The following is a 26,970-nucleotide window of genomic DNA, read 5'->3' on the forward strand; positions in this document are numbered from 1 at the left end:
GCCAAATTGGGAAGTCCTGTATAGATACATCTGAACTTTATTCACACTGACATCATGACTTCCGCTTTTACTGGATCCACAACAGGTATGACAGATCATAACCTGCCTCCTCTGTTGAGACTTAGGAGCTATATTTTTTTTCTCCCACTTTCTTTGGGGTAAAATATAGCAGCATGCAGCTTTTTGGGCTATTAAAAAGCAACATTTCCTGTTGAAAGGGTAATACCTGAGTGTATGTATCCAGAGCCTTATTGCCTTCTTCAGAGGATCCACACTGCCTGAAATAAAAGCTTTCATCTTATCTCTTACGCCCCTAAAGTCCTGGGCAACTGTCCCCCCTTTACTCATACAGCTTGTCATCATTAGCAGCAGGGATTCTTTTGTGATAAACCCCTTAAGGACAATGGATGTATATTAATGTCCATTGCCGACTCCCGTTATATAAAGTGTGCTCATACGTGGTGGGTCCTGATCAGCTAAGCGGGACAGACTCACAACAATCAGGGCCCCGGACCAAGTAAAGCAAGGGCCCCCTGCGAGACTCCGCCCCTGGCCACGCCTCTGTCATGTCCCTATCCCACCCAAATTCCTCCTCATGCCCCACCCCTACAAACAACATAAAATAATTTTCCATGACCAATAATACCAGTATACAAGTAGGAAACACACAACACCACAAAACAACAGGATAATACCGCCATACTGTACTGAATAAAACCACTATACACAGACCAGTATTCACCCATACAGTGCCCATATAGTGGTAGATACCAGATGTACACAGGATCTGTATACCATATAAATGAATTATGTACGGGACCATATGGTGGTAGATATCAGCTGTACACAGGATCTGTATACTATAAAAGTGATTATATATAGGACCATATAGAGGTAGATACCATCTGTACACAGGATATATGCACCATATATGTGATTACAGCTACATCTAGGGAACTCATAGACGTCTTTTCTGATCAGACTGCCATGTCGACTTCTTCCATCCAAAATTCATCTCTTAACATCTGCAGGACAAATATGTTACATTTTTCCAGTGCCGTCCCCTCCTCTACACAATCTCCAATCTATAGACCCCGAACTGTTATAATGCCACTGTGAGGGAATTTTATGCACCCTGGACAATTTTGCATCTGCTCCTCCCCTCAACCCTCTGGACCATTTCTTGGCTCCGCCTCCCTGCTCTTTATTACATCCTGGACTGTATAAGTGTTTACAAAACAATGTGTAGGTAGATGGTGTGTGTGTGTGGGGGTTTAGCTTAGGCAGTCAGGTATATGGGGGTGGGGGTGGGGGGTCAGGTTAGGAAGGAGGGTATATGAGTGGGCAAGGTTGGGCAGCCAGGTATATGGGGGCCCAGGTTAGGCAGCCAGGTATATTGACAGGGGGGACAGCAGCCAGGTATGGGGGAGGGGCAGCCAGGTATAGGGGGAGCCAGGTATATAGGGGGCCCCCTTACCTCCAAGCTTAAATTAAAAAAAGATACTCCCCTGTCCCATGCGGCTGACATGGAGTGGAGGCTTTATAACTGTGTGCATGTAAGCTGCGCACACAGCTGAAGAAGCAGCACTAGCCTGCCTGGGGAGCCGGGCCCTCAAAGCGTGTCCGAATGGACCCGCTGGTCAGTCCGTCCCTGTCGCCCGCCGTCCGATTGGTGCTCTGAGGCTCCAGTCAGCCATGGCAGGCTGGAGCAATGGAGTACAGATAACAGTAATCAATGCTATCCAATAGCATAGCATTGAACAATTTATGCAATCCAATGATTGCATATAATAGTCCCCTGTGGGGACAAAAAAAGTGAAAAAAAGTTCATAAAAGGGGTACTGTGGTGAAATTTTTATTTTATTTTTATTTGCAAAACAATTTCTTTTAAATTAAACTGGTGCCACAAAGTTAAACAGATTTGTAAATTCCAAATTTAAAAATCTTAATCATTCCATTACTTATTAGCTGCTGTATAATACAGAGGAGTTATTTTCTTTTTGAATTTCTTTTCTGTCTGACCACAGTGCTCTCTGCTGACACCTCTGTCCATGTCAGGAACTCTCCAGAGCAGGAGAGGTTTACTATGGGGATTTGCTACTGCTCTGGACAGTTCCTGACATGGACAGAGGTGTCAGCATAGAGCACTGTGGTCAGACAGGAAAAAAATGTAAAAAGAAAAGAACTTCCTCTGTAGCATACAGCAGCTGATAAGTACTGGAAGGATTAAGATTTTTAAATAGAAGTAATTTACACATCTCTTTAACTTTCTGGCTCCAGTTAATTTAAAAGAAATGGTTTTCCACCAGAGTACCCTTTTAAGGACGCAGGGCGTACTTGTGCACCCTGCGCCCTCTCCTTTGCTATGACGCGTGCTCACATGTTGATCCCGTGTCATAGCTATCAGCCACCATGACCCATGTCTAATGCCGGACTTCACCGATTGCAGTAATGCCCGGCATTAACCCCTTAGACGTCCAAATTTTCATATTTTTGGTCATTTTGTATACCCTAAAAAAATTATAAAAAGCAATCAAAAAGTCCCATCAAAACAAAAATGGTACCGATAAAAACTACAGACTACAGCGCTAAAAATTAGCCCTCATATAGTCCTGTATGCTGAAAAATAAATTAGAGGTCAGAAGATGAAAATTTTTAAACATACAAATTTTGGTGTATGTAGTTATAATTTTTTTTAAGTAGCATAATAAAATAAAACCTACATAAATTGGGTATCTTTGTAATCGTATGGGCCTACAGAATAAATATAAGTTGTCAATTTTACCAAAAAGTGCACTGCATAGAAATGGAAGTTGCTAAAAATCACGAAATGTTTTTTTTTTTTTTTTGTTCCACCCAAATTATATATATTTTTTTTTCAAAAGATTTTGTGGTAAAATGACACATGGCATTTCAAAGTATAATTAGTAAGGCATAAAACAAGTGCACATATAGGTCTGTAGATGAAAAACTGAAAGCATTATGATTTTTAGAAGGTGAGGAGGAAAAAAGTGCAGAAACAGAAAAACCCTGAGTCCTTAAGGGGTTAAATCACCCGCCCCTTTCCTATATTTAATATAAAATAATGGAAACCTAAACATATGTGGTGTCGACGCTTGATTAACCACTTAAGGGCACAGGGCGTACCTGTACTCCCTAGCTCCCTGCTACTTAAGGACCCAGGGCATACCTGTACGCCTGTGGGAATTCCGGTTCCCGCCGCTCGCCGGCCAGGGACCGGACCGGGATGCCTGCTGAAATCATTCAGCAGGTACCCCGTGCAAACCCCTGGGGGTATATACCTGGCTGGAGATCCCCCCCCCCCCATGTCAGTCAATTCAGACTGGCAATTCCAGGTCAATTGGGTCTCCGGGTCACCCTTACCCAGCAGGAGTTAGGTGGCACGGGCGCCACCTCACGATGACTTGATTGATCGGTTGGAATGACCGACCAATCACTACCCTGCCGGGCGGTGATCGTGGCTGGTGGGGGTCTCCTACCTTTTGCCTGGCCCGGCGGGGGTCCCCTCAGGAGCGGAGGCGGCGGACAGAGCAGCAGGAGCTGTTGCGGCGGCAGTGCAGGTGGCAGGATACAGCAGGAGGTGAGGCCTGTTCACCTCCTGCTATTGCTTAGTAACAACTCTCAGCATGCACAGGCCAAGGGCATGCTGGGAGTTGTAGTTTTGCAACAGCTGGAGTTCCAAATACAACTCCTAGCATACCTTTTGGTAGTCTGTGCATGCTGGGGTTTGTAGTTATGCAACAGCTGGAGGCATATTTTTTCTATGAAAAAGTGTGCATCCAGCTGTTGCGTATCTACTACTCCCAACATGCACGGACAGCCGAAGGGCATGCTGGGAGCTGTAGCAGTGTGCCTCCAGCTATTGCAAAACTACAACTCTCAGCATGCATTGAGAGACCGTACATGCTTGGAATTCTAGTTTTGCAACAGCTGGGGGCACACTGGTTGCGAAACACTGAGTTAAGTAACAAACTCTGTGTTTCGCAAACAATATGCCTCCAGCTGTTGTGTTGAATAACTACAACTACCAGCATGTATGGTCTGTTAGTGCATGCTGGGAATGGTAGTTTTGCAACAGCTGAAGGTTTGCAAGTTTGAGATTTTTTCCACCGCAGCGCAAACTCGCTGTAAACCCCTGCCCGTGTGAATGTAACCTAAAAACACTACACTACACTACACTACACCTACACAAAATAAAATGTAAAACACTACATATACACACCCTTACACAGTCTCCCCCCCAATAGAAAAAAATTAACATCTTGTACGGCACGGTTTCCAAAACAGAGCCTCCAGCTGTTGAAAAACAACTCCCAGTGTTGCCGGACAGCCACTGACTGTCAAGGCATGCTGGGTGTTTTGCAACAGCTGGAGACACTCTGTTTGGGAAACACTGCCGTAGGTTATTTTGGTCACGGATGCTAATCTCCAATTTAGGACATGGCGCTCAAATGCACATGGCGCTCTCTTGCTTTGGAGCCCTGTCGTATTTCAGGGCAACAGTTTAATGCCACATATGGGGTATTTCCGTACTCGGGAGAAATTGCGTTACAAATTTTGAGGGGGGCTTTTTCTCCTTTTACCCTTTATACACCAGCATGTTAGTGTAAAAATTTTTTTATTTTCACAAGCGGTCAAAGTAAAAAAGAAAAAAAAGAAAAAATTGTAACACAATTTCTGAGTACGGAAATACCACATATGTGGACGCAAAGTGCTCTGCGGGCATACAACAGGGCTCAAAAGTGAGAGTGCACCATGTATATTTGAGGTCTAAATTGGGGAGTTGCACAGGGGTGGCTGATTTTAGTGGTTCTGACATAAACGCAAAACAGTAAATATCCACGTGTATGTATATTTTAGAAACTACACCCCTCACGGAATGTAACAAGGGGTATAGTGAGCCTTAACACCCCACAGGTGTTTGACGAATTTTCGTTAAAGTTGCATGTGAAAATGAAAAAAAAAAAGTTATTCACTAAAATGCTGGTGTTAACCTACATTTTTCATTTTCACAAGGGAAAATGGGGAAAAAAAGCCCCCCCCCCATTGTAACCTGTTTCTTCTGAGTACGGAAATACCCCATATGTGGATGTAAAGTGCTCTGCGGGCGAATTACAATGCTCAGAAGAGAAGCATTGGGCTTCTGGAGAGAGAATGTGTCCAAAATTGAAGGCCATGTGTGTATACAGAGCCCCAATGGTGCCAGAACAGTGGACAACCCCCCCCCCACACACACACACACATGTGACCCCATTTTGGAAACTACACCCCTCACAGAATGTGACAAGGGGTGCAGTGAACATTTACACGCCACAGTATTTTTGGAACAGTGGTTTGTGAAAATGCACCCCTCACTGCACCCCTTAATAAATTCTGTGAGGGGTGTAGTTTCCAAAATGGGGTCACATGTGGGATGTCCACTTTTCTACACAAGCATTTTAGTGGGAAAAAAAATTAATGTACACATCCGACCTTAACGAAAAGTCGTCAAACACCTGTGAGGTGTTAAGGCTCACTGTACCCTTGTTACATTCCTTAAGGGGTTTAGTTTCCAAAAGAGAATGCCATGTAGTTTTTTTTTTTATTATTATTATTTTTTTTTTTTGCTGTTCTGGCACCATAGGGGCTTCGTAAATGCGACATGCCCCCCAAAAACCATTTCAGCAAAATTTGCTTTCCAAAAGCCAAATGTGACTCCTTCTCTTCTGAGCATTGTAGTGTGTCCGTAGTGCACTTAACGTCCACACATGGGGTATTTCCATACTCAGAAGAGATGGGGTTACAAATTTTGGGGGGCATTTTCTCTTATTACACCTTGTAAAAATTTGGGGAAAAGCTGCATTTTAGTGAAAAAAAATTAAAATTCATTTACACATCCAACTTTAACGAAAAGTCGTCAAATATCTGTGAGGTGTTAAGGCTCACTGTACCCCTTGTTACATTCCTTGAGGGGTGTAGTATCCAAAATAGTATGCCATGTAGATTTTTATTTAATTTTTATTTTTGCTATTCTGGCATGTCACATTCCTAAATGTGACATGCCCCCCAAAAACCATTTTTGAAAAACTCTCCAAAATCACATTGTCGCGCCTTCCCTTCTGAGCCCTCTACTGCGCCTGCAGAACACTTTACATACACATATGAGGTATTTCCTTCCTCGAGAGAAATTGGGTTACACATTTTTTTGGGGATTGCTCTCATTTTTACCCCTTGTAAAAATTCAAAAGCTGGGTCTACAAGAACATGAGTGTAAAAAATGAAGGTCTTCACTTTGCTGCTATTTCTGTGAAAATTCACCTAGGGTTAACACACTTTCTGAATGTCATTTTGAATACTTTGAGGGGTGCAGTTTTTAATAATTATGGGTTATTTCTAATATGATGGCCCTTCAAATCCACTTCAAAAGTGAACTGGTCCCTGAAAAATTCCAATTTTGAAAATGTTGTGAAAAATTGGAAAATTGCTGCTGAACTTTGAGGCCCTCTGATGTCTTCCAAAAGTAAAAACATGTCAACTTTATGATGCCAACATAAAGTAGACATATTTGAATCAATATATAATTTATTTGGTATGTCTATTTTCCTTACAAGCAGAGAGCTTCAAAGTAAAAAAAAAAAAATAATTTCATGAAATTTTGGAATTTTTCACTAAGAAATTATGCAAGTATCAATGAAAATTTACCAATATGTAGTATATGTCACGAAAAAACAATCTCGGAATCAAATTCATAAGTAAAAGCAGAGTTATTAATGCTTAAAGTGACAGTGGTCAGATGTGCAAAAAATGCTCTGGTCCTTAAGGTCATAATGGGCTGTGCCTTTAAGGGGTTAAATGTCTGGACTATAAAGATATAATACTAACTAAACCACACGGTCAATGGCGTACACGTAAAAGAATACCAAAGTCCAGAATTGTGTAAATTTGGTCGAAAAATAAAATGAATAAAAAGCAATCAAAAAGTCCCATCACAACAAAAAGTGGTACCTATAAAAACTATAGCTTACAGCGCAAAAAATTAGCCCTCATATAGCCTTGTATATGGAAAAATAAAAAATGTTATAGGGGTTAGAAAGGACAAAAAAAAAAGACAGCAAAAAAAAAACTCATGGCACACTATTTGGGACACTACACCCCTCAAGGAACATAACAAAGGGGCACAATGAGCCTTTATACCTCACACGTTTTTGACTAATTTGACGTGAAAATGAAAAATTAGATTTTTTTCACTAAAATGCTGGTGTTACCCCACATTTTTCAGGAGAAAAAGCTCCCCAAAATTTCTAACACCATTTCTTCTGAGTATTGAAATACCCCATATGTGGATGTAAAGTGCTCAGCAGGTGCACTACAGGGCTCAGAAGAGGAGGAGGGCCATTGGGCTTTTGGAGAGAGAATTTGGTTTGAATGGAAGTCGGGGGGACATGTGCGCTTAGAAAGCCCCCGTGTTGCCAGAACAGTGGACCACCACTACAACACATGTGACCCCAGCTGTGCACCTGTGGGGTGTAAATGCTCACTGCACCCCTTGTTACAGTTCGTGAGTTGTGTAGTTTCCAAAATGGGGTGGGGGCCCACTGTTCTGGTAGCACGGTAGAGCTCCTTCTCTTCTGAGCATTGTAGTGCCCCTGCAGAGCATTTTACATCCACATATGGGGTATTTCCGTACTCAGGAGAAAGTGCGTTACAAATGTTGTGGGTCTTTTTCTCCTTTTACCTCTTGGGAAAATGAAAAGTATGGGGCAACACCAGCATGTTAGTGTAAAAAAGAAAAAAAAATTACACTAACATGCTGGTGTAGCCCTCTACTTTTCATTTTCATAAGGAGAAAAAGTCCCCCAAAATTTGTAAAGCAATTTCTCCCAAGTACGGAAAGACCCCATATGTGGCTATAAACTGTTACCTTGAAATATGACAGGGCTCCCCAGTGAGAGGAGAGAGCTTCATGTGCATTTGAAGCCTAAATTAGGCATTTGCATGGGGGAGGACCTGGTTGCAAGCATGGCATTTGCCTCCTCCACCAAAAATACCCTACCGCAGTGTTTCCCACACAGAGTGCCTCCAGCTGTTGCAAACACCTAGCATACCTGGACAGTCAATGGCTGTCCGGCATTGCTGGTAGTTGTTTTGCAACAGCTGGAGGCTCGATATAGTAAAGAGTGTCGTACGAGACATTTTTCCATTTTAATGGGGGGGGATGTTTGGGGATAACTCTGTAAGGGTGTGTGTATATGTAGTGTTTTCCTCTTTATTTTGTGGTAGTATAGCGCTTTTAGTGTACATTCATACGGGCGGGGGTTTACAGTGAGTTTCCCGCTGACAGACCATGCATTCTGGGAGTTGTAGTTTTACAGGGTTTCCCCACCAGTGTGCTTCCAGCTGTTGCAAAAATAAATCTCCCAGCATGCACTGACCGCCGAAGGGCATGCTAGGAGTTTTAGTTATGAAACAGCTGGAGGGACACAGTTTGGAGACCATTGTGTAGTTGTCTCCAAACTGTGGCCCTCCAGATGTTTTAAAGCTACAAATCCTAGCATGCCCACACTGTCCAGGCATGCTGAAAGTTTTAGTTCTGCAACATCTGTAGGGCCAGATGTTGCAGAACTACAACTCCCAGCATGCCTGGACTGTCTGGGCATGATGAGTGTTTTGGTTTTGCAACATCTGGAGGGTCACAGTTTGGAGACCACTGCACTGTAATCTCCAAACTGTGACCCTCCAGATGTTACAAAACTACACCTCCCAGCACGCCGCCACTGCCACCACTGAGTCACCATCTCGCCGCAGCCCCCCGTCGTACCCCCGCTCTGCCCAGCCAATCTAAGGGATAGGAGGAGGTGGCACCAGCAAATCACAATGATTGCCGACAAGGGTGGGGGGGGGTGCTCAGGACCACCCTAGTCGATGTCCTGGGATGGCTGCTGATAGATATCAGCAGTCATCCCATTCCGATCACCGCCCCGTGCGTAGTGGTGACCTGAAACGCCAAGGGCGTTAAAATTGTCATCTTCTGATCCCTATAACTTTTTTTTTTCCGCATACAGGGCCATATGAGGGCTAATTTTTTGCACCGTGGTCTGTAGTTTTTATAGTTAACATTTTTGTTTTGATGGGACTTTTTGATCACTTTTCATAGATTTTTTTTTTAGGGTAAACAAAATTACCAAAAATACACACTACTTTGGAATTTTTTTACGTATGCGCCATTGACTGTGCGGTTTGGTCAGACTCCCACCACCTGGGAATAACCCTCCTAGCTGCTGCCAGAAGCAAATATTCCAGGCCTTTCCTCAGGGTCCCCGGCATTCCTGGGAACATGGACCGAAGTAGGACTTGCGGGTAGGAGGCAAGCTGAGTGCCTGTGATATCAGCAATGTACAGCGGGCCAGAATGCGGTCAGAAAGGGACAGGAAAGCCAAACGTGTGTAAGCCACCTACCTGGCCACATCTCCAGCATGTATCAGAAACTGAGGGGTAGAACCTGTGAAGCAGGGCTGGGGACCCTGTACCACCGGTAGAGCAATTTATAATTAGCCTCCTGGAGAGCCACTGCCATGGAGGACTTGTGACATAGCAGGAAGGAGGTTTCCCATTCCGACTTGCTGGGGATGCACCCAAGCTCCCTCTCCCAACCCCTCTGGAAGGAGAGGAAATTTTGGGAATCACAATCGTGTAGCAGCGCGTAAATCAGGAGCATAAACTCAGACGGACATCCTCAAAAGCTGTCATTTCTCTATGTAAATCCCCAGAAGCTCGCCGTGTATCATAAAAGTGCCGGAGCTGCACATATTGGAAAGAGCACAGCAGGGAGGGGGTGGTCTTACTCAGTAGGTAAGACAGGGTTCTCAGGGAGGATGCCTGGCGGACTCGGGTGACAGGCAAGGGGGTGCCCGGAGGGGCGTTTAGAAATCCCCTGGCGGAGGAGCAAGGAGCAAAATCTGGGTTACCAAGCAGAGGAGTTAAGTGCACCAGCACTTTAAACAGATGGGTCTTAGCAAGGTGCTGCAGGCACGGCTGGAGAAGGGCTCGGGAGATGAGCGGGAGAGGCCATGGTACCCCTGGTCCAGTATGCCAGACAGATCCATGGCAGGGAGGTGAGCAGAAAAGATGCGAGCGCCAATTCCAGATGCACCCACAGTTTCACATGGCCAAAATGAAAGCCATCCAGTATGCGGTCGGCCGTTCCAGCTAAGTAATAGGAGCAGGGGTCCGAGAAAGCCAGACTCCCATCCAATTTAGATTGGGCTAGTGTGTCCTTTTGCGATCCTATGACAAGAGTTAGACCAAATAAACCTAGTGAACAAGCCTAGTCAGGGATCGAAAGAAAGCTAGGAAGAGTGGAACGGGTAGCGTCTGGAACAGGTAAAGCAAGCAGGGAAGAAGGTGAATTTTAAGTATATTGACACACCCAATCCAAGAAAAATTCTTGTGGTCCCCCATACGAAGATCTACCTTAAACTGGGCAATGGGGGGGGGGGGGAGATTCAGTGAAACAATGCAGGACAGGTCCCTAGGGACAGTAACGCACAAGTACTTAAATAAAAAAAATAAATGGTATCCACGTGAAGGGGAACGACAGTCACTGAACAACAGTGGAAGCAAGGGGACAGATTCACAGCTACGCTCTTGGTGCAGTTAATCTTGTGGTTGCTCAACCTACCAAAATCTCCAACATGGACAAGAGTGTGAAAGTCTCCAGGGAGGAGATGTACAGAAGAAGGTAGTCTGCAAAAGCAGAGCATTTAAAATCCATATCCTTCATCTGGACACCCTGTATTGCCGGATGAAGACGGCTCACTTGCATTAAATGACTAATAAATGACAATAACTAACACACAGAGCAGTGGGGAGAGGGGTAAGCCTTGGCGAGTGCCATTTCGCATCAGGAGGGGTGGAGATGGGACTCAATTGATCGTAATTCTCGCCATTGGATTGTGATAGAATGCCATACTACAACACAGGGCCAAGGGGCTAAGCCCCAACTGCTCCAAAACACCCCTCAGGAATCCCCAGTCCACCCCGTCAAAGGACTTTTCAGGATCTAATGACCGCATCATACAAGGGAACCACATGGATTGAGCATAACGAATAAGGGAGAATGTTTTCAGCATATTGTGCCAGGCTTGCCTGGAAGGGACAAAACCCACTTGGTCCGAGTGAACCAGGAACCCCAAAAGGGATTGAGGCACAGTGATAGAATTTTCACGTATAGTTTTGCATCGATGTTGAGGAGCGAAATTGGGCGATAACTGGGACAGAGATTCGGATCCTTACCCTCCTTAGGGATCACAGTAATGAAGGCGGGAAGGAAAGAGTCAGAAAACTGAGAGAAGGGGGTGTTAAAGGCTGCTAAGAGAAAGGGGCTAAGGTCAGCCTGGATCGTCTTATAAAACCTGGTGGTATAACCATCAGGCCCAGGGGATTTCCCAGTTGAGGAGAGGGAGATGGCCTCCTCCAGGTCATCCATCGAAAAGGGTTTATCTAAATCAGCAAGGGCCGAGGGAGACAGTGAGGGCAGGGCAGTGCGCTGCAGGTACAAAAGAACATCAGGAGCTGACCCTAATGCGGCACAATCTGTCCCAGAAAGATCATATAGCTGAGAATAGGCGTGAAAGCAATCAAGAATTCGAGTCGTGAGATGTTCCACACGACCCGCAGAATTTTTTATAGAAGGAATGAAAAGGGCAGACCTCTTATCCCGAATAGCCCTTGCCAGCAAACTCCTTTATTACCCCATTCATAACGGGATGCATCACAAATTAGCCTATAAGTTATGTTTGTGGTCGATGAGGGCCTTGACCTCCTTACGCACCTTGAGGAGATCCCAAAGAACATCCTCACGAGCCTCAAGAAGATGGAGTTGGTTAAGGAGCTTAAGTAAGTTTGTGAGAAGCTTCCCGCTTACATCTGGCACCATGCTTGATTAGGACTTCCGGAGCACACATTTTAATGCCTCCCATTGAGTCTGCGGTGACGTGGAGTCAGAGATATGCACGTAAGTAAACGTAGTCACCGCCACCTTGAGGTCAGCAAGACACAGGATGTCGGTGAAGAGCGTCTAGTTAAGGCGCCTGGTAAATTCTCCCTTGGGTAAGGCAATGTAAGGTGCAAGAAAGCGCTGCGTGATCCGAGAAAATAATCAGGTCAACAACAGCTGTTCCAAGAGTAGGAAGAAGGTGCGAAAACATAATAGTCTTGAGTAGTCTCCCCTCGCATGCAAATAAAAGGTAAAGTCCTGATCTGTTGGATGGAGTAAGCACCAGGTTTCACATAACTGGTGCCTATGTAATGATTTCTTAATACCATTCAAAGCAGTATAAGAGCGTGCACTAGAGCCCGAGGACGTGTCCTGGGAGGGGTCAAGGGCAACAGTAAGATCACCCCATACAATCAGGGTACCTTGAGAAAATGTATTGAGATCCTCCAGCGTCCTCTTCAGAAAAGACCGTTGAACATAGTTAGGAGCATAAAGAGGCACTCGGTATATTCACGGCCCTGCATGATGCACTTCACAAACACACCTAACGAGCATCCCATCTGTATGGATATCTAGTACTTTGACTGCTAGAGACTTATGAAAGAAAATAGCTTCCCCTTTTACCTACTGCGAGGGAGCACTACTATAAAACCAGGTAGGATAGTACCGGTTACGGAACCTGGCCAACTGGTCCTGGCATAGGTGAGTTTCCTGCAAGCACACTATATGCGACCTCAGCTTGTGGAATGTTCACTTGTTTCCCAGGGACATTCCGGGGGTGAAACCTTAAAGGGGTACTCTGGCCCTAAGACATCTTATCCCCTATCCAAAGGATAGGGGATAAGATGTCTGATCGCGGGGGTCCCAAAAGGAAGAGAAGGGAAATGGGAGGGAAAAGCACGCTGAAACAGTGCGCACAATAAGCTAGTGAGAGAGCCAATCGTGGTAACACGGTAGGGAAACTTATCTACCAAGGGCCTACATGGAACGTAAGTAGTACGAAGAAATACAGGAAAAGCAAGCTGTGCCAAAAGGAGAGGTAATGTTTGTGAATACTGTATGGCTGCAAGTATAATTAAATTGTGCAGCAAATAATAATGAGGAAAAACATGAGAACAATGACAATAAGCAAGAAAAAAGACCCAGCAGGTATACTTAACAGTCCCGTCAACAGGCAGAAGGAGGGGTTCATCCTGCTTTACAGGGACCACCGGCACAGGACTACAGAAACACAGTCAGGAACACTTGGGTCCGGTGTCCACACAGCTGTTGGGCACACCCAGCTGAGGAACAGACAATGGCTCAGGGAGAGCGCTAAGATCCCCACCTGGAACTGGAAGGGCTATGAGGTCTCCTCCTGGAGCGTTGGGGACGAGGCGTAGCGGTAGCTACCCCAGGGGCAGCTCTGTGGTAGGCTGGGAGAAGGGGTCCTTCAGAAGCTAGTCCCACACCTGGAGAGTCAGAACGGCTCGTCCCAAGGCTTGCAGGAACTGCGGATATTGTTCATGCGATTCCCGTTTTCCAAATCATCAAAGTGAGTGTATAGAAGTTGTTGGTGGCGGGATTGTTTTGCGACCACAACTTGAAGATTATCCACCGTTTTCCAAACAGACAAGTGAAAGGCCTGAAGGTCATGAACCGTAGAATTTAGGATATCAACCTCCATCTGCTCCTCTGCTGTCCTCAATCAGTGGGAGGAAACAGCCACCGAGTGTTCTTTAAAATTTCTTAAAATTCTTTTGGATGAGGAGAGACAAAATTAAAGGAGCAGAAGGAACTGGTTCTTCAATTCAAAACAGATCCCGAATTTGGCCCTAAAGAGATATCTCTACAGAATACAATAGAATGTTTCCAATTTTTCTAAAAGAACAGAAACATAGCCAATTTGTAAGAGATCTCCAGGAATTTTGGGAGAATGGGGCCTACTCTGTTTTGTCTAGAATCCGGGAACAGGACACAGAAGCCTCCACCTCTGACACAAATTTTTCAGACACGGAGAGGACCAGCTCCTGGACTGAGAGGGGCCGAGGTAACCCAAGAGGTTACAGATCAAGGGGACCCTACAGACCACGGGGTAGACAGAATAGATCCCCCCCCCCCCCTCAAACAGCAGACGGACATATCAAAAACCTTCTCTTCCTAATAACAGACAAGATTCATACCAACAATCATGTGGCAGTGGTACCTCATGTGCACCTTCCTCTTCTCAACCTTTTTTAGGGGAGGGACAATGGGAGAGTTGCCAATTAAGCCGACAAGAACCAGTGAAGAGGAGGAGAAGAAAGGATCCTTTATGGTGCTCTTCATAGAAGAAATGGTGAAATTAAGGCCGTATGAACAGCATTAAATTATAAAACTGGTTTATTAAAGCGCTCGTGGACAACGCTTTTCAAAGGGTAGCCCCCTTCTTCATCAGGTCCAGTGATAGGTCAGAATAAAAAGTACATCATTATATACAAAAAAAGCCCGCGAACTACACAAGCAAGAGTGCGGGAAAGATACACACAAAAACATAAATGTACAAAATAAGCAGGATGAAACACAAAACGACAGCATACATATAAAATGCATTCTCCCAAAATACACTCATATGTAAAATTATTAAAATAATGGTCACTTATGGAGAGCAACCCTTACATCAATTTCCTTCTGTTTTACCTGGGACTTGCGGTGAACAGGAGGAAGCAAAAAAAAAAAGGGCTCATTTGGACACATTGTAGTGTCAGCTCTAAGCTTGAATGCGCTAAGCAGCTTACCACGATGGGAGACAGCCGAAAAGCAGCTTCCTTGAAACCCTTACCCAGGCGCTTTCAAGGAAGCCGGTGTCCGAGAATATGTAATATCCCACCATAGATATATTTTTAAATATATATATATATATATATACTTTTTGGTATATATATTTTTCATGCTTTTCTGTGTTTCTGAAACCTTCGGTAGAAGTTGCCATCCATTGTGCGGACATGTATACACAGGTGAAGATAGGGTTCTATAAGTGGGGTTCCGCTGGCCTCTGGACGAACCTTGCTGCTTTTCGGCTGTCTCCCATTGTGGTCGCTGCCGGAGCGGTAGCTGCTTAGCGCATTCAAGCTTAGAGCTGACAATACAATGTGGCGATTCCATCCCGTTTGAGCGGATCCTGGCAGCACTTCCATGCCTGACCCACATCAGTTGGCCTTGCAGGTGTTGTGCCCTTAGCATAACGCCCCCAGGTGAGTGCAAAAATAAGAGCCTTTTTTGCATATCATTTTTTAACCTGGGTAACGGCACAAGGTTGTTCGCATTCTCTCTCTTTTCTTCTACATATATGAGCAGCCGACAAGAACCAGTGAGATACCCCAAATAGATACAGGTGATAACATACACATTATCAATCTCTCCTCTTACCAGCTTGATGAAGCCCAAAACCATTTACTTCGAAAGGGTTTGTCATTTGTGCCCACCATACAATTTGACCCCTGTGTTTGGACAAAGGACCTTAGCATTTTTACAATAAAACTCAGTTGGCATAAATTTTTCAAGCAGAGGGAGAAGAGAGAAGCATTAAATCAAGGGGTGACGGTTACCGATTTACAAGCAATACGGGATTTGGCAGATCTATTGGGGGAAAATTAATGACTGCAAATTGCGTAGTACATCTCTTCCACATGCTAGTGAAGTCTCTTGCATAGAGGACCTGGTCGCTGGGGACCTCAAACTTGTCCCTACCCTAAAAAGGGAATTTCACTACAACCTTACCAGACTGGAGAAGAGAGCTATTAAGGACTTGGAAAGTAATGAGGAACTAGTGAGCAAGCCCTCAGACTAGGGCGAAAATATTGTCCTCCTTAACAGAAAACATTACGTTCATATGTGTAACCGCTTACTGGATGACCATGACACTTATAAAGTACTCTCTGCTGACCCCACAGTAAGATTTAAATCTGAGTTGGCCGACATTTTGTCAGACTCGCTTATTAACCAAAATTTATTTGACTTTCTTCTACCTAGGAATCCAGTTATTACGACCTTTTACACCCTCCAGAAGGTGCATAAAGGGATACATCCACTCAAAGGCCGTCCTATTGGGGCTGGAATCGGGGGGCTGGGCCAAAATATTGGCATTTATACTGACAAAATTCTAAGAACATTTGTCTCTGCTTTGCCATCTTTTACCCGTGACACTAGATTTGCTACAGAAACTAGAGGGCGTCACCCTGCTTGCCTCAATAGACGTTGAGGCGCTCTATTTTTCTATCCCACATACTGCAGGGATAAATGCTTTTGCCTATAATTTGTCATCTAGGGGTTTACACCTGCAATCCCATACACAGTTTGTTCTCCATCTTTTCCAATATACCTTGACCCATAATTACTTCCTGTTCAATCGGCGGTTCTTCCACCAGCTCAGGGGCACCGCTATGGGGAGCCCCTGTGCCCCCAGCTATGCCAACTTGTTCCTGGTCTGGTGGGAGGCGACCACCGCCTTCACAGATGAGGGACTTCCTCTCTGAACAGGCAATTATGTGGTCAAGGTATATAGATAATGTTTTCATTTTATGGACAGGGACTGAAGCTGATTTTAACCCCTTAAGGACCCAGCCATTTTACACCTTAGGACCTGGCCCTTTTTTTCACATCTGACCACTGTCACTTTAAACATTAATAACTCTGGAATGCTTTTAGTTATCATTCTGATTCTGAGATAGTTTTTTCGTGACATATTCTACTTTATTTTGGTGGAAAATTTTCGGCGTTACTTGCATCCTTTTTTGGTGAAAAATCCCAAAATGTCATGAAAATTCTGAAAATTTAGCATTTTTCTAACTTTGAAGCTCTCTACTTTAAGGAAAATTGATATTCCCAATAAATTTTATTTTTATTCACAAATACAATATGTCTACTTCATGTTGGCATCATAAAATGGACATATTTTAGCTTTTTGAAAAAATTAGAGGGCTTCAAAGTAGAGCAGCAATTTTCAAAAATGTCATGAAAATTGCTAAATCTGAAGTGACCGATGTTAAAGAACTACAACTCCCAGCATGCCTGGGCAGTCTAGGCATGCTGAGAGTTGTAGTTTGGCAACATCTGGAGGGCTACCGTTTGGGCACCACTGTAACAGTGGTCTCCAAACTGTGACCCTCCAGATGTTGCAAAACTACAACTCCCAGCATGCCCAGACAGCCTTTGGCTGTCTGGACATTCTGGGAGTTGCAGTTTGGACTTCCTAGTGGTTGCCGCAGTAAAGATCACTTTCACTTTCACTTTCATTGCACCCTCCCCCCAAACCGCAGTTTCCATTCCCTGACAGCTCCGATCATCCCTATTTTCCGGGTGATCGGGCCACCAGAGACCCGATCAGCCCGGAATAGCAGAAAATCGCGTGTCTGAATTGACATGCGATTTTCTGCAATTGCCGACATGGGGGGACCCCCCCCTCGGCGATGTTCCGGGATGCCTGCTGAAAGATTTCAGCAGGCAGTCCGGTCCCCAACCGGCTAGCGGCGGGGACCGGAATTCCCACGGGCGTATGCATACGCCCCACGTCCTTAAGGACTCTGGATGGCAGGGCGTATGCATACGCTCAGCATCCTTAAAAGGTTAAGCTCGTGACTGTCGGGGTAACATAAACCTAACATGTGACATCTCAAAGGTTCTTTAGACAATTACATTAGTCCTCCAAAGGTCCTTTATACTGTCTATACATTAGCATACTGACTATATACCTATTACAATAAATAACATTGTACTAACAGCAGGGGAGACACTGCAGGAGAGCCCCCAAGTCACTGAGGGACTCAACCTCACAGGGCCTAAGTGTAGTACAGGACTATGTTCTATATTGTGACATTACAATAAGGTACTGTGTCAGAAGCCATAAATCTTGTAATTTCCTTACGCTGAATATGCATCTTAATTCTGAGCGGATAAGTCATATAATTTGTCTGTGGTACACCATCTAATACAACACAAGTGAAATAATCGTGATAACAATTCAGAAGGAATTATATCTGTCTTGAGCACTGATTGGCTCACCCTAGTGTCAAATAGAAAAGTGACTGGACCCATGTCCCCCACTGAAATTTGTGTCCAAAGGAAGCTTGGTCACTTTCTCACCTTTACCTTCAACAGTCGGACAGATGTGGTCTCCAAGGCTGCCAATGTTCTAGCGATGTTTCTTATTTGGGCATCTAGCAGAAAAATGCTCAGTCTTACCACAATCCCAGTATGTAATATGAGAACGATCTCTTCTTTTCGGTCGAAGGCCTATCCCTATAGCTTTCACTTACGAGCATCACTGTGCCAGGATTTGACCTGGTCCCAGCCAGCGCTTGCTCAATTTAAAAGGCAATTTCCTGGATAACTGAGAGTTTTAACCTTCTCCATTCCAGTCTAGAAAGTTCTAACTTTTCTCTTATACAGTGGGGATTAAAAGTTTGGGCACCCCAGGTAAAAATTTGTATTAATGTGCATAAAGAAGCCAAGGAAAGATGGAAAAATCTCCAAAATGCATCAAATTACAGATTGGACATTCTTATAATATGTCAACAGAAGTTAGATTTTATTTCCATCATTTACACTTTCAAAATAACAGAAAACAAAAAAAATGCCTTTGCAAAAGTTTGGGCACCCTGCAGAGTTAATATATTGTACTGCCCGCTTTGGCAAGTATCACAGCTTGTAAATGCTTTTTGTAGCCAGCCAAGAGTCTTTCAATTCTTGTTTGAGGTATCTTTGCCCATTCTTCCTTAAAAGTCTTCCAGTTCATTGAGATTTCTGGGCTATCTGTCATGGACTGCTCTTTGAAGGTCTAGCCATAGATTTTCCATTATGTTGAGGTCAGGAGATTGTGAAGTCCATGCAAAACCTTCAGTTTGCGCCTTTTGATGTAATACCCCGTGGATTTTGAGGTGTATTTAGGATCATTATCCATTTGTAGAAGCCATCCTCTCTTTAACTTCAGCTTTTTCACAGATGGCATCAAGTTAGCATCCAAAATTTGCTGAAATTTTATTGAATCCATTTTTCCTTCTACTCGTGAGATGTTCCCTGTGCCACTGGCTGCAATACAACCCCAAAGCATGATTGATGCACCCCCAATGCTTAACAGTTGGACAGAGGTTCTTTTCATTAAATTCTGTTCCCCTTCTTCTCCAAACGTACCTTTGCTCATTCCAGCCAAAAAGTTCAATTTTAACCTCATCGGTCCCCAGAACTTGTTTCCAAAATGCATCAGGCTTGTCTATATGTTCATTTGCAAAGTTCAAACGCTGATATTTGTGGTGAGGACGTAGAAGAGGTTTTCTTCTGATGATTCTTCCATGAAGATCAGATTTGTACAAGTATCTCTTTATAGTGGAATAGTGTACCACAACTCCAGTGTCTGACTGCACAATCCCTCCAGAAAGATCTGGCAAACGTGGGTTTTGAATTGTTTTTCTCACAATCCTGTGAGCTGTTCTGTCTGATATTTTCTTAGTCTTCCAGATCTTGCTTTAACTTCCACTGTTCCTGATGGCTGCCATTTCTTAATTACATTTCGAACAGAGGATATTGACATCTGAAAAATGTTTTGCTATATTCTTATAGCCTTCTCCAGCTTTGTGAGCGTCAACTATTTTCAGTTTCAGATTTCTAGACAACTGCTTAGAAGAACCCATGGGTGCTGATTGTTGGGGCAAGGTCAGATGAGTCTAGGGATTTAAAATCTTTGAGATTGACATCACCTGGTCTTCCCAGATGATGATTGAGAATAATCCATGTCACTGGCAGGTCTCAGCTTTGCAAAGGGGGCAGTGCATGCTATAAATTCTGCAGGGTGCCCAAACTTTTGCAGACACCATTTTTTTTTTTGTTTTCTGTTATTTTGAAGTGTAAATGATGGAAATAAAATCTAACTTTTGTTGACATATTATAAGAATGTCTAATCTGTAATTTGATGCCTTTTGGAGATTTTTCCATCTTTCCTTGGCTTCTTTATGTACATTAATACTAATGTTTACCTGGGGTGCCCAAACTTTTGATCCCCGCTGTAGGTAGGGATCTCCCAATACCATTTTTTTAAGACTGAGTACGAGTACCGATACTTTATTTCTAGTACTCGCTGATACCAAGTAAGAGTACTTATATTTTAAAGGGAATCTGACACCAGGGTGACCCAGTCTCTGGCGCTGCTTCCCATGCTTATATGTAGGTTCCTTTATGTGTACAATGGAGGCGGCTGCTATAGTATGAGCCAAGATTTCTCTCTTCTCCATTGGACAGAACAGGGAATTTGCATTGGCCATGAGACTGATGTACAGATGATGAGCAGCGATAGAAACCTGGTCACCTGCACTATCTACCTATAAATTCAAGTCAGTGCAGGTGAATCTGCTGTGAGATTGCCTTTAATAGTAGGTAGCATTCCCTTGCAGATTTTAGCAGCAGCCACCCGGCAGTCATTAGTAGCAGCCCCCCTTGTAAACAGCAGTCCCCCTGTAGACTGCAGGCCCCCCTTGTAGACATTAGTAACAACCCCCCTTTAGACAGCAGCAGGTCCCCCCCCTTTAGACAGCAGCAGGTCCCCCCCCTTTAGACAGCAGCAGGTTCCCCCCCCTTTATACAGCAGCAGGCCCCCCCCCTGTTTAGACAGCAGCAGGGCCCCCCCCTTTAGACAGCAGCAGGGCCCCCCCCTTTAGACAGCAGCAGGGCCCCCCCCCCCCGTTTAGACAGCAGCAAGGCCCCCCCCCGTTTAGACAGCAGCAGCAACCCCCCCCCGTTTAGACAGCAGCAGGGCCCCCCCCCCCCCCCCCGTTTAGACAGCAGCAGCAACCCCCCCCGTTTAGACAGCAGCAGCCCCCCCCCCCCCCGTTTAGACAGCAGCAGGGTGTCCGTCACCCCCCACCCCACCCCCCGTTTTGACAGCAGCAGGGCCCCCCTCCTTGCAGACAGCTCACCTGCGGCTGTCCTCTGTCGGGTGTTGCCGCTCCACTGCCCCGTTCTCCCATCCGCATCATGGCGTCCTATGGAGGAGCATGTGACATATACGTCACTCTGCTTTCTCTGTAGCGATACGCTGGGCGCAGGGGAAGAGGTGGAGTGACGTGTATGTCACATGCTCCTCCATGGAACTCTATGATGCGGATGGGAGAACGGGGCAGTGGAGCGGCAGCAGGTATCGGACATGGTATCGGGGAAATTAAACACGTCCTTGATACCATGCAAATGGCTAGTATCAGCCCCGATACTGATACCAGTATTGGTATCGGGACATCCCTACTTACAGGTTTCTTCAATTCTGTCATGATTACATCTAGTAACAGTCAAAGATCTCTGAGATTATCTCAATCATACCCCTGGTCTTCCCATTCTCCCTATACTCTCGCCATATAATCTCCGACTCCTCTCGCCCTTGCTTCAGGTTATACAAGCATGCCTGCATAAGTTCCTTTTCTGGTATTGCCCATTGCAATGCAAGTTCAACAAACTGTATACCACTAGTTTCAGATTTCGGTTCATCAACTGCTGGCACTCCCTTCTCTCTGCCCTGAAGCATGCGTCATCGCAAAACATTGCCACCTTTAGTCTCAATGTTATCAGATCAAGCCATGTCGCATCATAAGCCCTCTGAATGCTAGGCAACTTCTTTGCAAAGGGAACAGGTTATTTATACAGTTCAGGAAGAGAACTAGCTAAAGACAATTGATCAGAAGGGGAACAAGGGTGATTTGTGGCCACATTTCTATATACAGGGGGACCTGCTTCATCTGTCAAAGAAGCAAAAGGCTCTCCCTTAATCATTACTGGCAATGTAACTGCGGGAGCTCTCACATTAGATTTAACGACTGGAATCTGCTTTTGCAATACTGGGAGAGCAGTACCTGGACCTTCCAGGTCTTGGTCCACCACATCGGACACAACAGTCAACTTCTGGGGGATTCTGCTGACTTCAATGAGGACATGCCCAGCCTAAAGGACCCGGACCTCCAACAACTGGCAGTGTAGGATACAAAACATTCTTAAAAGGGGAAGGAGCAGGGGCTGGAGTGAAAACAGAGTAAACATGATCTGCACCAAAGTTATCATAACCAAATAAATTCTACCATAATTTTCACACGTAATCCGATCAATGCCCAGCCGAGCTATATCTACACTAGTTTCAAGCCACACCTTAGCCTGTTTAACCAAATTCTCATCTTTCAACCAACCAAGATTCGCAGTAATTAATTAGTGCCAAGTCGCCACATCCAGATTAATGCCTCGCTGAAAACCTCCGCTCTAAAACATCTTCTGTCTATTGACACATGCCTCACTACCTTTTCTTTAACATACAATCTCCTTAGGACTCTTATAGTCATTGGGAATACTGTTTCCAGTTGATCCAACCCTAGAGATGAAAACGCCAGCTTCAACAAAGAGATTAACTGTAGAACCTCTCACTCAGAGATTTACCTCTGAATCTCTGACAATACACAGAATTAACCTTAGAATTTCTAACACAGGGATAAACCGTAGGATCCCATTTACACACCTGTTAAACAATCTGGGACACAGGAAACCACTCCTCAGTATGTTCTTCAACAACTCTATATAAAACCCACAGAACCACACCTAAACTTACAAGACAGGCTAAGGATGGGCAGGCAATGTTAATAAACCGTTCCATAGACATATAGCAAACAGTTAACAACACAGACAAACAGCAAACATAGATCACTCACGTGGGTACTCGCTTAGGGATCGTGTAAGACAGAAAGCAGTTAGTCGAAGACCCCTCCCTAACACAAGGTGGAAGAGAAGGGAGAAAATTGCTCACCTGTTCCTGGGTTTGTCTTGTTGGAAGTAGAGGTCTTTCTAGACAGCTGCAATCAGCTTATCAGTTCTCTTGGGTTTCGGCACCATTTATTGTTGAATCAATTACCAAGCCCTGCTTTCTGCGTGTACCCACGTGGTGTACTATATATCGGAGGAAGAGACAAAATGACACTTGGGGAGTCGAAGTATGAAATTAAGGCGGTTCCTATTTATTTTAGGTCTTGAGCAATATTTATACAGTTACATATTCATATGTGTCTCAATAAGGATCAAAGTTTTATTGTGGTTACCTAAAAACTGGATATATGGTGGAACAGGTGCAAATTTATCATGATTCAACAATACTCAGCCCACCTTTTTATGGCCAAGTTTCGAATAATACTACTTGGGCAGTTAATTACAAAGTATATACTTATTAGGAGGTAGTTTTAGAGTCCTCCTAAAACTTCTAGGTGAAGAGTGAGATTGAATATATTTCTTATAATGAAAACTTACTTTCTTAAAGAGCTAGATCCTTATTCCTAATTTAGTCCAACGAGGGGTCACTTACTTATATATGTCCAGAAGGTCCTGAGATATGTCCCCCAGAAGATCCTCTGCTAAGTTCAGTAAATCGCGTACAGGGGACGGGGTTTCACTGGCTCAATTTACATATTCATTGTCTGTGACTCCACTTCACTAGGATGTGGAGTCACAGACAATGAATATGTATATTAATCCGGCAAAGCCCCACCCCCTGCACACGATTGCTCACTGAATTCAGCAGTGGATCTTCAGGCTATGTATACGTAAGTGACCTACAATTGGAATCCTGTTCATCCACACTATAAACCAGTGAATTGGGTTTAGTGTGGGTAAAAAGCCTGGCAGTTTTCCTTTAATAAGATATATTACAAGGGTTCTTATATTTGCTTGTACTATTGACCTATGCCAAGGTTTTTTGTTTTTTTTTCAAATTACCGTGCTTATATAAATATGTTGAATTTTTAGCTTCAGTTTTGCATTATGTTGATCTTTAATTTGTCTCATTTTTCTTTAGCCACTAAGAAAAGACCCTGAAATAATTACTGTGACATTAAAGAAACAGAATGGCATGGGATTAAGTATTGTAGCAGCAAAGGTGAGAAAGACCATTTGATTAAAAATAATTAAAAAGCCTTATAATCAATTTTATTCTGTCAATATATGTTTTAAGTACAACTCCATGAAGCAAACATTACTTTTACAGCTATACACTTAATGAAAACATTTGAATCCCAAAATACAATGTGTGTACAAGTCATTTTTTTTGTCTATTTGCATATAGTTACAGTGGGGCAAAAAAAAGTATTTAGTCAGCCACCAGTTGTACAAGTTCTCCCACTTAAAAAGATGAGCGAGGCCTGTCATTTTCTTCCTAGGTATACCTCAACTAAGAGAGACATAATGAGAAAAAAAAAATCCATAAAATTACGTTCTGATTTTTTTAAAAGAATTTATTTACAAATTATGGTGGAAAATAAGTATTTGGTCAACTACAAACAAGCAAGATTTCTGGCTCTCACAGACCTGTAACTTCAAGAGTCTCCTCTGTCCTCCATTCATTACCTGTATTAACGGCACATGTTTGAACTTATCAGTATAAAACACACCTGTCCACAACCTCAAACAGTCACACTCCAAACTCCACTATGACCAAGTCCAAAGAGCTGTCAAAGGACACCAGAAACAAAATTGTAGACCTGCACCAGGCTGTGAAGACTGAATCTGCAATAGGCAAGCAGCTTGGTGTGAAGAAATCAAAGACATACAAGACCACTGATAATCTCCCTCGGTCTGTGGCTCCACGCAAGATCTCACCCTGTGGTGTCAAAATTATCACAAGAACGGTGAGCAAAAATCCCAGAACCACATGGGGCAACCTAGTAAATCACCTGCAGAGAGCAATAACACACTATGCAGACAGGGATTCAAATCATGCAGTGCCAGACGTGTCCCTTAAGCCAGTACATGTCCGGGCCTGTCTGAAGTTTGCTACAGAGCGTTTGGATGATGCAGAAGAGGATTGGGAAAATGTCATATGGTCAGATGAAACCAAAGTATAACTTTTTGGTAAAAACTCAACTTGTCATGTTTGGAGGAGAAAGAGTTGCATCCAAAGAACACCATACATACTGTGAAGCATGGGGGTGGAAACGTCATGCTTTGGGGCTGTTTTTATGCAAAGGGACCTGGACGACTGATCCGTGTAATGGAAAGAATGAATGGGACCATGTATCGTGAGGTTTTGAGTGAAAACCTCCTTCCATCAGCAAGGGCATTGAAGATGAAACGTGGCTGGGTCTTTCAGCATGACAGTGATCCCAAACACACCGCCCGGGCAACAAAGCAGTGGTTTCGTAAGAAGCATTTCAAGGTCCTGGAGTGACCGCTCTCCTTGCCAACAAAGGGTATATAACAAAGTATTGAGCTTAACTTTTGTTATGGACCAAATACTTATTTTCCGCCATAATTTGCAAATAAATTCTTTAAAAATCAGGTAATGTGTTTTTATGTATTTTTTTTTCTCATTATGTTTCTCATAGTTGAGGTATAACTGATGAAAATTACAGGCATCTCTCTTTTTAAGTGGGAGAACTTGCACAATTGGTGACTAAATACTTTTTTGTCCCACTGTATACACAGGGTAAATTATAAGGAAAGTTCTCAACCTTATCTATGTAACCATGTCATAAACTTAACACAACTTTATCTTCAATTATGATGGGTACAGAACTAGCAGCAGGGCAGCACATAAGTCAGGACCCTGTTGTTCCATCATCTCATTTCCCTTGCCTTACACTTCTTTAAGCTGCCATGAGGAACTATGGGGGAGATTTATAAAAACCTGTCCAGAGAACCAACCAATCAGATCGCTTCTTTCATTTTTGAAAAAGCCTCTGAAAAATTAAGGAAGCGCTCTGGTTGCTATGGGCAACTCAGCAACTTTTCCTCTGGACAGGTTTAGGTAATTCTCCCCCTATATGTTGATCCATTAGGGGGAAGCAAAAATGCTTCTGAGCAACTAAATGCTCGGACTTATCACTGTAATGGTGGATCATGGCAGACACTGTCAGAGGCGCATAGGAACAATTGTGCAGCCACTTGTGGGGGAGAGAGGGCTGCAGCAGCAGGAGTCAGAAAAAGCACAGAGCTGTAGCCAACAGGTGACATTGAGGTCAGTTATCCCTGCTGGATGTATTTTGCTGGTCTTCTATGGATACTAGATAAAACAAACCCCCTACCATCTTGCTGGTTTATCTACAAACATTGTTAAATAGTTGTCCTAAACTGTGGTTAAAAACAGCAACCAATATATGTCTGCTTGTGACAATTTCTTCTTATTAGGGCCTGTTCACACTATGCAGAATTTCCACAAGGAAATTCTGCACACATCCGCTTGCAGCAGACTCATTGATCTCAATGGAAGTCTGCTGCGATGATCACGCAACAGAAGTTCAATAGCAGGAACTTCAGACACATAATTGGATTCTTCCAGAAGATTGAACATTTCATTTTAAATAAAGCTAAAACAAGTGTGCAAGCATCCTCAGCAGCTTGTACTAGTGGAGCATCAATAACACTGCAATAGCATTTAGGGCTGCAACGATTAATCAATGTAATCGATGAAATTCGATAGCGGGATTCGTTGTCAACGAATCCCGTTATCGAATAATCGGCCGATTCGTTGTCCGGGCACCAGCTGTCATAACGGTGCTGCGGTCACACACTAGTCCGCACCGCCGCAGCCTCTGTTATGTTTTTAGTTAAGTCCACTGACCCACCCTCCGCTACCCACTGCTCACCAATCGCGTGCTGCTGCTGCTCTGTTCTCCTCCCCTCCCCCTGCATTATGCCTCCTCAGCCTGCCGTGGAGGACGCCATACTACTGCCGCCGGTAGGACAGTGTCCTGCAGTTTAATGTGCCCTGCCACTGTTACTGCAGTTATTGCATATTCAGAAAAGTATGAAAGACAAAAAGGGACAATGCGCCTATCTATGTGCCGTTATCCTTAGTACAAATAACAGGTGAAAATGCGTAAGAAATGCTCTCACCTGATGATGTTATGCTGAGAGCATAACACCTAAAGCAGCTTAAAGGAGCCCAACTGGTGTGGGGAAGTAGAAATCCACGGTGTGGACCATCTCCCCCTTTCCCCCTTAGCAACGGTCCACAG

General features: G+C 44.0%; 1 protein-coding gene across 25 annotated transcripts in view; it reads left to right on the top strand.

The window, feature by feature from the left end:
- The window catches only part of AFDN (afadin, adherens junction formation factor), a 567,513-nt gene that overhangs the window by 433,384 nt on the left and 107,159 nt on the right, over positions 1-26,970 (top strand). For all 25 annotated transcript variants that reach the window (XM_056566867.1, XM_056566890.1, XM_056566880.1 and 22 more), the window contains one exon: positions 23,814-23,894. In XM_056566867.1, the coding sequence (XP_056422842.1) occupies positions 23,814-23,894 (81 nt within the window). The remainder of the gene's footprint in view (positions 1-23,813; positions 23,895-26,970) is intronic.

This window comes from Hyla sarda, chromosome 3, assembly GCF_029499605.1.
Source record: "Hyla sarda isolate aHylSar1 chromosome 3, aHylSar1.hap1, whole genome shotgun sequence".
Taxonomy (NCBI): Eukaryota; Metazoa; Chordata; class Amphibia; order Anura; family Hylidae; genus Hyla; species Hyla sarda.